Below are 14,275 nucleotides of genomic sequence, written 5' to 3'. Positions count from 1 at the left end.
AATCTTGTTGGTCTAAAGAAAGATATTTTTTCTTTCACCTCTACCACCAGCCCTGACTGAAGATAGGGAAGAGAATTCCCAGTCTCCCTTGGGAAAAGAAGAGAAGCAACATGCTTAGCAGATACTCTTCACTCTTCCAAACCCCTTCCACAGAACCTGTGACAGTAAAAGATGATAAGGAAAAAGCCTATAGTTCTTTGCATCCCAAGAACCCTGCTTGTGACTCAGTGAGCACAAAAAGCAAGTCTGGGCAAGAAAGGAGGGAGGGTTCATTTGTAGAGATGCCTCCACAGAAACAAAGAAAACAGATAGTCAGGCTTTCATTCCTTCTTCTTTAGGATCCCTACAAAGACATAAAGACTCATGATCTGTAAGTCACAAGTAGTAGAAAGGGACAAGGGAACCAGGTTAAAAAGTGTACAAAATATGCTTAACAAAACAGCAAAGAAACTCTGGAGCAGGTGGTTTAGAAAGCTGCTTTTGCTGTTAAAATGTGAACTCAATTTTTAGCAGTCCTCTTTTAAGGAAAGCCTTATGAATCCCACATGAACATGCTAGCAATCACTAAAATGCATAATTTGATTTAGTTAAGTAAAGTAAAATCCCGGTTATCCAGCATTTGAGTAACCCAAACACTATTAACCAGAATTTCTATTCTATTAACCGGAACACTATTAACCAGAAAGCAGGGAAAGCTTGCATGCAGCAGCCGCCATCCACCACCCTGCGCTGCAGCCGCTCCACATGTGGCCACCACCACGACATCCCCTCACCCTCCCACGTCCAGCCAAAAATTGCTGCCCTCAAGTAACCACCATTTTTAGATACCTGGCACCCCCCATTCTCCCCACGCATGCTGGATAACAGGGATTTTACTGTAGCTTGTTCCACATCACACTGCAGTACAGTGTAGGCAAGATTCAGCAAGTAAGAGTCTTGAAGTCTTGACTTCCCATCCCTCATTTTAGCCACTAGAAAATACTCCCTGCAAAGTCTCCATAGCCACAGTTAAACTCATCAAAGCTGCTGTCAGTAATGCCTAAGTAGGGGGTTGGATATATGAGGCAGTGATACTTAGTGAGTTGCATGCTGGGAGAAATATGGGTTCATTTTTTGGCTCCACCACTAGCCTGCCTGTCACGGGGGCACTCGGGTGCCCCATTCCTTGGAAGAAATTAGGGCAGCACAGGTGTTGGTTGCCGGAGCAACCAGGCTGGTCACATGACCAGAAGGGGGCAGGGCCAGGCCTTTATAAACAGCCCAGGCCAAAGCCTAACAGGAGTTCCCTTCTGGCAGCCTGAGGTGCAGGAGCTGAGCAGAGCAGAGACGAGCGATGCAGCCTGAGTACACAAGGGGCTGCACCATGGTAAGGGTGGAGAAAACCTTGACTGGGAGGCCATTGCTAGAGAGCCAAGTGAGCTTAGATCCCATGTTATAGCCAGGAGGCTTGTTGTTGTGTTACAGCCATTTGGCTTATGGTTCTGTTTCACTACTGTTAAACCAGAGGACCGGGTGAGGCTATAAGGGGACAGAGGAGGCCTCATTTAGGAGCGCCCCAGTAGAGTGGGGGTGCTCCCAGTGCCAGAGTGTGGTGCTACATTGCGGGGTGTACTACCCCCAGCCCTGGGGAGGGGCACAGTGCCAGTGAGGGCACCGTAGTTGGGGTATAGTGCCCCAGCCCTGAGAAGGGCAACGAGGATTTTGGGGCCAGGCACGGCTAAGGCCACCTGAGCCCCACTGCAAGGAGCGCCAGTGAGAAGCCCGATGGGCTCGTGTTAGGCCCAAAGGGGGGCACGCACGAAGAGAAGCCCAGGGTGGGTGCTACTAGAGAGACGAGCCCAGAGAGGGCAGAGAGAAGCCCCAGTAGTGGGCGTGTACTTGAGGGAAGCCCCACGAGGGGGCGGGTACAGAGAGAAGCCCCGGTGGGGGCAGGTTTTAAGCGAAGCCCCAGGAGTGGGTGTATACTATTGATAGAAACCCCAGTAGGGGTGTGGACGGAAAAGGATCCCAGAGGAGCTCCCAGTGTTGGGGACCCCGAAGGGTCAGAGGGGCCAGGTAAGGCTCAGGCCGCCTGAGCCCAGCTGGGAATTAACAGAAACCCCAGTAGGGGTGTGGACTGAAAAGGATCCCAGAGGGGCTCCACAGTGGTGGGGACTCTGAAGGGTCAAAGGGGCCAGGTAAGGCTCAGGCCGCCTAAGCCCAACTGGAAAGAGTACTGTCAGTCAGCCCGAGAGGGCTAACGGATAGAGGGGCGCCGGTTGCGTGACAAGCCCAGGGGCGCCAGAGAAAGGGGCGCCGGTTGCGTGACAAGCCCAGGGGCGCCGGGCAGGGCACAGAGAAGAAAAGGACCTGATAACGTCCGAAAGAGCTGCGAGGCTTGGGGCATGCTAAAGGGGAGGTAGGAGGCATGCAAAGCCCATAAGGCTGGGGTGCACTGAGTCACCCCATACGGAACGGGGGATAGTTCAGCATAACACCGTGTATAAAGGAATCAAAGGCAGCCTCCCTTCTAGAACCATATAACAACAAGACCTGGTGGGCAAGATAAGAGGGTGCTGGATTGCCTAATTGACACGGTAGGGGGCGCTAGAGGGATCACGGCCACCCCTAGGCCCCACTCCGTGACACTGCCCAAGATGAAGTCACACTTCTTCCTTTCCCCATGACTAGTTCTGCATTTGCAAAACTGGAATAACAAAAGCCACTTTTTCAAACAACTCTGACAGATAAAGAGCATCATCTAAAAAGTAAGCATATATTATGCTATTTCTATTTAATCAGAAAGTAGGAGGGGGTTCCAATGCATCTAATCCAAGAAGTCTGTATAAAACAGGTTATCAAAGACCTTCTTCACTTTATTAATACCAACTAGCTCATCTACAGAACTTTTCACCTGTGAAATTGAAAACAATTTACAAAGTCAAGAGCATTATCCTCCGTTACAGACTGGGAAACTAAGGTACAAGAAAAGCAAATTCTCCAATGTCACACAGCAGACCAGTGGCATAGCTGCAGCTGTTCTTCAGTTCTAAGCTCCAGTCTGGTGCTCTAGTCAATAGAATATATTGCTTCTTGTGAGAGGGAGGGTGTGGCTGTTGGCCTTAAGGTGATACTAACTCTGCCCTTCTAACAGCCAGATAGGTCAGATCTTCTAAGTTTATCAAACGCTTGCTAGCCAGAGGGCAATATGAAAAAGATGCTTTGAGAGCTCAAAACTGAGTTCAAGAAGAGCACCGTTTAAGCAATGAAATCTGGGCACTCTACCACTTGTCCCTAGTCTTCAACAACAGACCTATGCTATATAGATATCTCAAATCTAGTCTATAAAAAGTACAAAAGTGTACCCTGCCTAGAAGTCTACATTTTTATCTTTTTTAAATCTGTACCTAGTTGGTGCCCGGCGATTTTCTCAATCCTTATATATATGGGAAACTGCATAACATGGAAATATTTCTATCTTACACCAATATACAACAAAAAGCAAACAACTTCTGAAACATTTACAGATGCAAGTCAACTAACAGGGAAAAGTAAAATGGAAATAAATGTAAGCACTTTTCCTATTGATTGTTTTTAATTAAACATTTTTCTTTTTATTGTTGCTAAAAACATCTGGTAAACTAAAACTATAGAATAAGAAATGTCACTGTTGACAGAACTACTCATAATCATAAGTGCTCACAGAATCTAGGTCTAATACTCTTAAGAAAGATTTATTATTCATGTTTCATTACTCAACATTGTTCTTGTAAACTGGAGCACATTCACTCTTGGGGGAGAAACAAAAGTAGTTTTAACACTAATTTATATTGGAGATTTACAAAGAAAAAGTCATTTTGGGGGGGGAAAAAAGAATATATCACCTACCAAACACAAGTATGAACAATGTGTTTAATGACACCACCCAGAAAACATGCTCCTGCAGAAAGAAGAACAAAAAATTAACAGCTTGCTGGGTAAAAAACATAGTTTAAACAAATCTGTATTTTGTACCCCAAAATTCTTACAAGAGTTCATTCTTCCTTTAATTTTCTTGTCCAACTTAAAAACCTTTAATTTTCTAAACTCTAAAAGCCTCAAGATGAAAATGTTTTATAAGTAAAAACAGAGACTAATAGAATTTGTATCTTAACTAGAAAAAGAATATAGATCTGTCCCAACATTTTGATTGTCCTAAAAAATGCTTGTATTCTATGATCAAGAAAATATATCCTGTGTGTTCTAAAAAGCCAGCCATGCTTTAAGGAACAACTTTAATCAAGCAACTGTTGGCAGGTTTTTTTAAAATCTATCCACTGCTGCAATAAACTCAAAATGTATATACGAGTTCTCATTACTAGATGAAAGTAATACAAAACATAACGAACATGGTAACAAATATGTCAAGGTTATTAAGTATCTGTAGCCATTAGCAGTATGTTATTAGTAGCAAGATAAAACATCATTATTATTTTATAACACCAAAGCCCACTTTTGTTCCTTTAATTTCCAAAGACTTGCAGTAATTAACCAAACAGATGATAACCCTTCTCACAAATCAAACCTAATTTTTTTTTTCTAAAAACACAACTTATTTATATTTTTAAAAGTAGCAGCTTATCTTATTCACAAAATGTCCAGCCTCACTTCAGCCTCAGGGAACATCTGTACCCTTTCTGTAAGCAAGCTATTAAAATACTTAAGGTAAGCAGAGTTTCTGGAAGTATTTTAAAAGAGCTAGACTACAATGGCTAGATCCATCTTGTTGCATGAAGTTTTTTTTATACTCAAGAATTAATATTGAAAGCAATGAAAGGAAAATATTAAAATGAAAGTTTTACCAGAAGGCAACAAATTGCATATGATAAACATAACTAAACCAAAAGGTATATAATTTAAGACCTAGTCTACTTTTTAAAAGTTTTACCAGCTTTACTGTCAGTAAATAGTAAGATGACACTGGGGATGAGGTTGCTGCTATAAACATTGTAGCAAAGTTAATGCCAAACCTTTTAAGCAAGCACAGACAAAGCATGTGTTTTTAAGGTTGGGTTTTCAAAAGGATCTATATAAACACTTTTTTGTGGGTCCTGTGCTCCAAAGTCAATTGGCCCTTTGGAAAATTCAGTCTTAAAGAAACATCCACAGCAGTAGTATGCAAGTTCCATTCAAAAATAACATGACCCACATGAACAAAAAAAAAAAAAATCCAGATTTATGACCAAAAAAACCTGTTTAAAGCTGCCCTACCTATGCAACACTTAGAATTTGCTTTGCATACGTTACAATAAAGACTTAAAACAAGAGAGTTAATTTTCTTAAAAATAAACCTACAGTACTATGAAAACTATTCTTAAAATGTAAGATTTCACTTACTAAGAAAACCAGAGATCCATCAAGCCCAAGCATCTAAGAATAAAAAGAAAATTCAATTAATTGACTGAGGGGTACTCAAATTTTTCCATATACCCACAGCAAGTTTCAACAGAAGCTCTTCCCAAGCCCCAGCACCATTTTTTTTTTTTTTTTTAGTATAGTCAAATGCTTTAGTATTGCTGGATATCAGTCCAGATCCCCAATGAAAATGTTTAAACCTAAAACAAAGAACTCTATACTTTTTAGTTCAATATTATAAATTCTTCTAAATCCATTGTAGCAAAGTATATGTAAAATTATAATATAAGATTTGAAAATGTAACAGTTCATATAGACCAAAGACAGCCCACAATTTATTATTTTAAGGATTTTAAAGATGCTGAATGATCCAGATTTTAGTCTAATTCAAAGAGTGATATCTGGTTGTGTCTCAGAAGATTTTAATGATTTAACTAAACACTTAAATAAATATGAAATCTCAATTTGCATAATTATGATACTGCACCCAAAAAACAAAATATTACCCCTCCAGTTCACTGAGAAAACTGAAATGGTAAGAGTACATAAGAAATTCACAAGAGGGACTATATAGGAAATGAATAGCTCTCATTTCTAGTCACACTGCATACTGTTAAAAAGTTCAGAACAGAAACTGATTTGCAGCTGGGAAAGGAAGGAAAAAGAAGCGCTTATATGGGTCCTCTCAAAAATTATCTATGGAGCCAAAAAAAAAAAAGTTTCTTTTACAATGCTTTCTTGTCTCATTCCTCAAAAACTTCTGTGCCAGGCAATGTTGCTGTTTTTCCAAGACTAATGTTATTTTCTACAAAACTGTGGTTCTTAAGTGCCAAGTTTTGCATTAATGTTTCAAGGTCACGTGATATTTCACCTAGAAATGAAATGCAAAATACTTCTGAATATTCAGAGGAATTTGCAAGTTTTTGTTCAACAAATGAAATGACTTAAAAGCTTCAATATACTTCCACGATCTATTGGCAATAAGAAACATAAATGGCTTGACTGGCAGAGAAGATCGGAGGCATGAATGTATTGCATGTAAACACTGTAAAATGCTGACGTCGTATTTACATTCATAAGGAATTCTGAAAATATTTAGATGAAAAATACTTAAGAATCTTTTAAGTACCCAATGCGATTCAGGAATACGCAAGACGAGAAAAAAACGGCATGACATCTATGCTGGGAAAACATGCACAGGTTAACGCTCTCAGGAAAGTACTACAGTAGGAAGAGGTCAGAAATTGGAGATTATATTGAATTCTTTTGTGGACTCTCCATTCTTGGAAATTTTCAAGAGAAGGTTAGACAGACCAGAGACTTGGCTGGGATGGTTTTAGTCAGAGATGATCCTGCTGAGGTCCCTTCCAGCCCTACTTTCCCATGACCCTTTCCAAAAAGTGAGCTTCAAACCATACTGTGTCATTAGCATTAAGTATCATTAGAAGACATTCTCCATTTCACTGTATCGTATTGCAGGGTTGCATGCCACGGTATGTAGACAATGCAGTGACAACAATATTTGCAACACAACAGAGAATACCAAGCTAGCTTTAAACTAGCAAACTTGGACAGCCATAGCAACCTAGATGAGCCAGCACAGAGCTTAGCATGGGCTAATTTAATACATTGCTTCAGTAGATTCTGCAGCCTGGCTAAACATTTAGACTGCTACCAGCACATAGGTAGTCTAAGTCAGGGAACTCTACCCTACGCTGCAATCAGTATATACCCAGTACAAACACATAACTTAAGTTATTACAAAATGTTGATCTAGAAACAAAATTAAACCAATGAGGTTGTGCTGTTTTATTTTTAATCCTCTTGTACCTTTGTTTTTTCTAAAAATGTGTACTTAAAATGAATGACAGGTCACACACACACACACACACACACACACTCAAGCAATGCACCAAGCATCATTTAATATCCACTCAATGCTATACTGGTTAAAACTAAAGATTTCAGAAAAGGTTTCCTTTTGAAAGGTGTCTTAACTGAGGTGACTTACGTTTCTCCAGTCACATAACACAACACTCCACCCCTGCTCTCTGTGGTCTCAGCCTTGGAGCACCAAAGAACAAGATGGAGACTCGCTCCAATCTCAATTGAGCAGGGTAAGGAGGATGGGGGGTTTGTTGTTTGTTTACCAGTCTTTTAATAGGCAACATCAAGTCATTTCAAGTCTGTGCCTGACAAAGCTCTAAATATTTCAGGAGAATGACTCTTACTCACTCTCTCCCAGGTAAGTTCTTCTGCAGCTCGATCCCATTCCAAAGCATTCCAATTCATGTCATCTAAAAAAGAAAGATAAATTATACATTGTTTAAATATCAACAGATCCTAAAACTAAAATAGGATGTTGGCAACATGCATGTGTCCTGATTTAAACTAACAAAATAACCAAGCACATAACATTCAGCTCACAGATGCTCAGTTTCAGCTTTTCTTAATTGTAGCATAAGCATTTCAACATTCTCAAAACATATTAGGAAAATTAAAAATAGATGATGGACACAAAATTGTCATTTTTCTTATGTCAAAGAACCACTGTCATAAAAAACTTGATCATTTTAAGGAAATGTTATTTTATATCACCTGTTACCTTGTGCTCCATTGTTTGCATCTGCTGCATCTTCTGCTACAGCATCTTCTTCATCTTCATTGTCTTCCTCTTCCTCATCTACTTGTTCTTCCTGGATTTCAGGGTTTTCTCCTACAACTGCATTCTCAGCAGGTGGATTGGCTGGTTGGTCCAGTGCAGCATTATCAGCTCCAGCATTTCCTACACCCTGAGCCTGCAGGAACAGGACCCAGGACAATTTCAGTAACACTGATTACTTCCCTGTTGGACTTTGATCAATGTCCAGAAAAAATCATAATGTTTTTGATTTCATTTACAGCATCACATAGTAAGCCATTGCTTTTACAAATGACTGCTCTCATAATACTGACAGAAATACTCAAAATCTTCTTGGTCTTTTAAGATTAAAGTGTGGTAGTGTGCAAGACAGACTCGAGGACAATATTATTATGTTAAAGAATTGTACTTTGGACTTGAAATTCTGTAGAGGCACAGGTACAATTGGCTATTCATATCAAAAGAGAAGTTTCAGCAGTCTTTCCCTTTCCATGCACCTGATGATAACATGCGTATAAGTCAATTTCTCCTATGCTAGAAAGGCCCTTATGACGACTAATACATGGTAAAAACATGCAACAAAATTTAAAAATAAATCTATTTTTAGATTTTTTAATATAAATCGAGCAGCTGATGCTTCACCAGCTCTACGAAATACCTACTTATAACTGGAATCTCTTTCAGTGAATCATTAAAACAACAATGAATGCGACCAAGTCATTTTTAAGCTCATCAGAACTGACAATTCAATTGCTCACGCATTAAGTTCCTTTTAAACAGACTGGAAAAAATATATTATAGTTATAAGATCATAAGACTGTAGATAGCTTGGGAATTCATATACATATAATATTAAGGATTACAATTCTGTATTTTTAGTAGTTATTTTGTACATCATATGGTTACGACTGCATCATACAATTGAATTTCTATTGTATATACTTCATTTGCAGGTATTAAAAAAACACTCTGAGGTAAAATGGCATTATGCTGAAATAGACCGGACTTTATTTATTTATTACTTAAGTTCAGAAAAACTGTTAGCACAAAAGATAAGACACTGTTAAACTGAAGGGCATTTATAAGAATTTTACCTCATTCTGTGGGCCAACACCATTGAGTGGCGGTTGCTGATTTTGTTCCAGCCACTGTGGTGCTCCACCATGGACAATCTGTTCACGTAACCACACTAGACTGATAAATGCACACAGAGTGCAAGTCACCACAAAACAACCCTGCAAACAGTCTGCCAATAAATTTTCCCTGTTAAGAAAAATATATTTATGGTCAAAATATTATTTACAAAAACACTAGCTTCATCCAGTTATTTTTGCACACTATGAAATCCTCAGGCAAGGCCATATAAATACAATTTTTATTCTATGCTGTGAAAAGCCAGATTCCCCAGCTCTCTTAGGGAGGACGATACATATAGGAAACATTTCTATTTCAAAAAAAATATGAACAAAGCACATCTTCTTAAAGAAAACTTGTAAATACTTGATTTTAGCATTGAATGCTTTCTGCAAGTTCACCAACATTGTGTTTATCTTGACCATTTTGCTAATTAACAAAGGTTTAATTTTTCTAACAATCTCACTGACCATTTTTGTAAAATTAGTGCTGTTCAAAATCAAGATACTGCTAATGCATAAAAGAAGCAGCTGAGAACAATCAAACCCTAAAAAACACAAAAGTAACTGGCAAATTCAAATGCTAAATTGCTTTCTTTTTCTAGTTGGGACTGAGGGTCACCAGCATAGCCCAGGGAGGCAAGGGACTGTGGGTCAGGAGTGAGGGGTACTGGCAGGGCCAGCAAACTGTGGGTTGGGAGTGTGATGTCCCCCCAACAAGTATCCTCTTTTTTAGAACTGGAAATACAGTAACCCTATTCCATCACAACTTTTCAACTTCTCACAGCACATTATAGTTCCAGTTCATGAAACAATTATGGGTTTTTTTCTCAGAAGATCAGAGTACAAATTCAGCCTTATCAGTATGCCACTGGGAAATTTCTAAACTTGTCTCATTCCATTTTTTTTTAATGGTTATCTAGACCCATAAAAAGATAGGCACATCAATTCATCACCACTCAAACACTAAACTCAAAATGGGGTGTTTTAAGGCAGAACTGATATGCATTAACAAATATGTAGAGCAAGTCAACAAAAATTTTCCAGTGTCTGTTAATCCCTGTAGCTGCTGAAGACAAAATGTAAATAAAATAGTCTATTAAAAAACCCATGCATTTTCAAAAAGAGGAAGGATAATAGTACTAAACAGTATTTGATGTTTGACACTAATACAACCAAGACAGAAGACAAATCAACTAAAAATCGATGCTGAATAAAAGACTCCCATGCAGTAAATTAAAACATTATATAGAATATGAAAATAAAACTAAGCAACCAAAAAACAGTTAAGAATCGATATTGTAATGAGATAAGCTGTAAAGCAATGAGTAAAAAAAAAGACATATATAAGCCTGATATAGTATTAATTGTAAAAGCTTTAGGACGGGTTTAGCCGAAACTTAAAGGAAAACAAGTTTTGATGTAATTTCAGACCATAGCAAATGTTTTTAAATAACTGAATAAACTATACAAATCTGTAATACACAGCTCTATTACCAGGGCCCAATTATATATATTGGATTTTTTCATGTCCAAGGATCCTAAACAGTGGAAGAGAGAAAGAGTATTTAATTCAACTGCAAGGCCCCTTTGCTACAGGAAAGAGGATGAGTAGCAGCCAACGTAAGATAAAAAAATAAAGAGAAGAAAAGGGGTAGAGAGCACCACAATAGCTAACTGAATATAACTTTTGGTATCAGATTGCTTGGTACTTACGTTGACAACATATCTAATGGCAGTGTCAGTAGTGAGCTCACAGAGCCAGTAAACAAGCACTTGTAGATACGGCCTGTATGAAGAAATGAAACAGTGTAAAACTACGTTGTCATAAAAAAATCTCTTAATATCTTCTAAATGGTAACTGTTATGCTTTTTCAAGTTAAAATACTTTATCTCTATAAAATAAACAAACAAGAAGCTAAAAATAAAAGGGAGCTCATAATATTACATCCCTCTCATCTGCCTCCTTCAGAGAGATTTCATAAAAGATTTAAGTCACAAAAGCAGACCATAAAGGTACTGCAATGTAGCACCATTAATACATGCATCTCAGTAACAAGGATTTGGGATGGGGAAGTCTTAGGGCTAGGTGCATCCAGAACATGAGGAGAACTCATGCTTATTCTTAAGTCATGAAATGTGCCCGATAAGAAACTGATGAAAGACTTAAGAGATGATCATATAGTCTCACTACATAGGAGCACTATGATCCTTCAAACATGACAGTATTCTATAGCAGCATTTCTACAGTATTTTTATCAATGGGCTACCGAGATCAAATTCAGTCAGAACATTTCTGTTTCCAATAGAAGGGACAGCGCACTGAATATTCAGAAATTTTATTTTATTTTTTTTTTTTACTGTTGATATAGTCAAGATGTTTAGAACTATGAATAAATAAAGGAACTTATTTGTTAATTTTTAAAGAGCAGTGTTATTGCTGTTTTATAAACATTATTTTGTTAATGCCTATAACTTCCAACTTTCATTCAGCAAGTTTCTCTTTCACTTGTGATACTGAGATTAGCTTCCAAACAGGTAAAACTAAAATTAAAGAAAATAATTAAATTAAAACCAGAATAGATGCTTACAGAGAAATTAGAGCCAGACAGAAACTACCATAGTTACTCAAATCTAAGAGAAATCCAATTATAAGAGAACCTCCCCAACAATTAGATTCTATATATAACTTTATAAGTCTGATACAAGTTTCCAGGTGCAAAACGTAATTATTGTCGTGCTGTCTTGAATTTGTCAACCTCCCACAGCTACAGCAGGGGAAATAAATCTGGGAGATCAGGTAGCCCCTTTGTTCTCTGCTCCTCCCCACAACTTTTTAACCCTGCAGCCCTTTTCCTTCCTCCTTAACCTGAGACCCTGCTTTTCCTGAGCACATGGAAGTGATGAACAAATTTGGAAAAAATTACCTTGAAATTAGTTGTAGCAATCTGCATAAGTACCCATAGACTTAGTTCATCCAGAATTGAAGCATGTTACCTTTTTTTGAAACTGCTTCAAGTTTTAGCACAGGTACTTCATTAACAATTTTATGCAATGCCTACTTAAGTGTACAAACTATACATATCAGCCCAAAGCCAAAAGGCTTATAAATTACCATATAAAATTCATTGGGCTGGGCCCCACCAGAATCAACAGCATTTCAAGCCATGGTGACCCTAGAGCTCAGCACTACTCAGTATGTGTCTGTGCGTACTTCAGGTACCCACCTACAGAGGATCCATATGCTAATTACCCCCCCAGACACACACACACACATACTTATGATTGGAACCAGGTGTTCTTGTCATGAGTCCTGGGATCCTCCAAAACTTTATATGCATGACACACAGGGCAACCTGATCCAGCTTCACCTCAAAAAGGGCAGGTTCACACTAGCCATATGTGCCAGGCTGAGAGGGGCTGACAGAAGGATTTGCATTAACTGTCTGGGGCCTCTGTCTGGCAATGTTTGCCACACATCTAAGGCTGAAGAAACAGGAGTCATTTGAAATGGGAAAGAAAGGCACAGCTCAGCTGTGGGAATGAAAAGGAAGTCTAAATATATGCGATGTAGTAGCTCACCATGACTTGAAAAAGAGTTGGCACTGAGGCAGACTGCACTCAAGGGGCACTACCATATATCTTATTCAGATGAGTTACACTAACTCATTCTTGCACTAGGTTTCCTCAGCATGTTTACCCCATATGGACCACATACCTTTTAGTCATACTAGGTGTTGGCTACATTTAAATCAACTTCACAATTGGTTTCCATTACTGAACACGTGCTGCTTTTAGCAGCAGTTCAAAGACAGGTAACGTGTTTAATGCAATTTTCTTATATGCAAATGTAAAACAAGGGGTTTCCCTCTACCCCACCATGGTGACTGCAGAGGGAAACCTCCTCTTACATTCGAATAAATATGATAAAACCAGAAACTCACTATAGGGCTTAACAGCTGAAGTCTAAATGCAAGATGTGATAGAGAGCTTTATGTTAGATCTTTCTTTGTTGTGAAAAGTAGATCAAGCTGCACTTATTTTCATGGAATGCATGTGTATGGAAGAACTAGTTAAGGATTGATTTAAAATGAAAAACACATAACTGTGAAAATTTTGAGAAGATAATAAAAATACCACTTCATTCAAACCAAGAGTAAAAAAACTTTTACATTACCTCTCTTTCTCTACTGTTAACTACTTGTCACTTTATTCTCTTGGTTTACAGCTCGCGTAATTTAAGCACGCAATATAGCAAAATTCAAGATTATCTGAAAAAAGTGTCATTAAGCCAAGTTTTATTTCAATTCAGGGGAAGTATTAAAAAACACCTTGATGGCTATGTGAAAGTATAACAACAAATGAGATGTTTCCATACATAATTATGAAAGCAATTCATTACGTGAATTTATACTTACATGCTGTAAGAGGTACAACTCCCAACCACGCAAAGGCCACAAGTGTATAGTGAAACCAGTATCGTATTGCTGTACCAATACTTGTAACCAGCCCAGCAAAGATGTCTTGGATTGGAAGCCGTGAAGGCATATCTGGGGAATAAACTAAGTAAAAGGAAAAATGTTTTTAATAAATAAAACAATTTTTATATTTGCTTGCAGCAAGATCATTAAGTTGCTTAACTGGTAAATTACATTTAAGGAAAATTTACTAGAAGCACAGTCTCCACATCTCTCTGCAAAATACAATCCCAAACAAGTGTCAGTAATAGCCTCACTCCTAACTCCTGCTTATGCCAGGTGTTGAATTTTTACCAAAAATAAAAATGTTCTACAGAAGCTTTAGAGTTGGAGAAATTTACATTTTTAGCAGTGCTATCACCACAAAATATACAGCAAAGTTACCTCAGAATGTGCCCAACTATATGTTCTGGAAAGGAGAGAAGTATCATAGCTCCTATACCTAAAATAGGAGGAAGCGTGTAGGTAAAGCCACAATCAGAGGTTGTATGTGGACATTTTTCTAGCTGTTTAAACAGGTGTTTGTGTTACATGGACTTCAAGTGGCCTACTTGATTTTAAATGCATCTGTGACAATTTCTTTAGTTTAGGTGACTATACACCAAAACTCAGGAACTGGCTCCCTTCTACCTGTATCACAGGTAGTCCTC

At 38.4% G+C, this 14,275-nt stretch overlaps 1 protein-coding gene across 2 annotated transcripts in view; it reads right to left on the bottom strand.

Annotated features, from left to right (window-relative positions):
* The window catches only part of MARCHF6 (membrane associated ring-CH-type finger 6), an 82,037-nt gene that overhangs the window by 33,653 nt on the left and 34,109 nt on the right, over positions 1–14,275 (bottom strand). For both annotated transcript variants that reach the window (XM_090049290.1, XM_090049289.1), the window contains exons 4-10: positions 13,566–13,709; positions 10,864–10,936; positions 9,109–9,277; positions 7,979–8,171; positions 7,609–7,670; positions 5,356–5,388; positions 3,868–3,919 (exon numbers count right to left, since the gene is read on the bottom strand). In XM_090049290.1, coding sequence (XP_089905416.1) covers positions 3,868–3,919; positions 5,356–5,388; positions 7,609–7,670; positions 7,979–8,171; positions 9,109–9,277; positions 10,864–10,936; positions 13,566–13,709 — 726 coding nt within the window. The remainder of the gene's footprint in view (positions 1–3,867; positions 3,920–5,355; positions 5,389–7,608; positions 7,671–7,978; positions 8,172–9,108; positions 9,278–10,863; positions 10,937–13,565; positions 13,710–14,275) is intronic.

The sequence above is a fragment of the Crocodylus siamensis genome, chromosome 5 (assembly GCF_052110815.1).
Source record: "Crocodylus siamensis isolate JL-2025a chromosome 5, ASM5211081v1, whole genome shotgun sequence".
NCBI classification, from domain to species: domain Eukaryota; kingdom Metazoa; phylum Chordata; order Crocodylia; family Crocodylidae; genus Crocodylus; species Crocodylus siamensis.
This window is presented reverse-complemented; position numbering and strand designations above follow the sequence as displayed.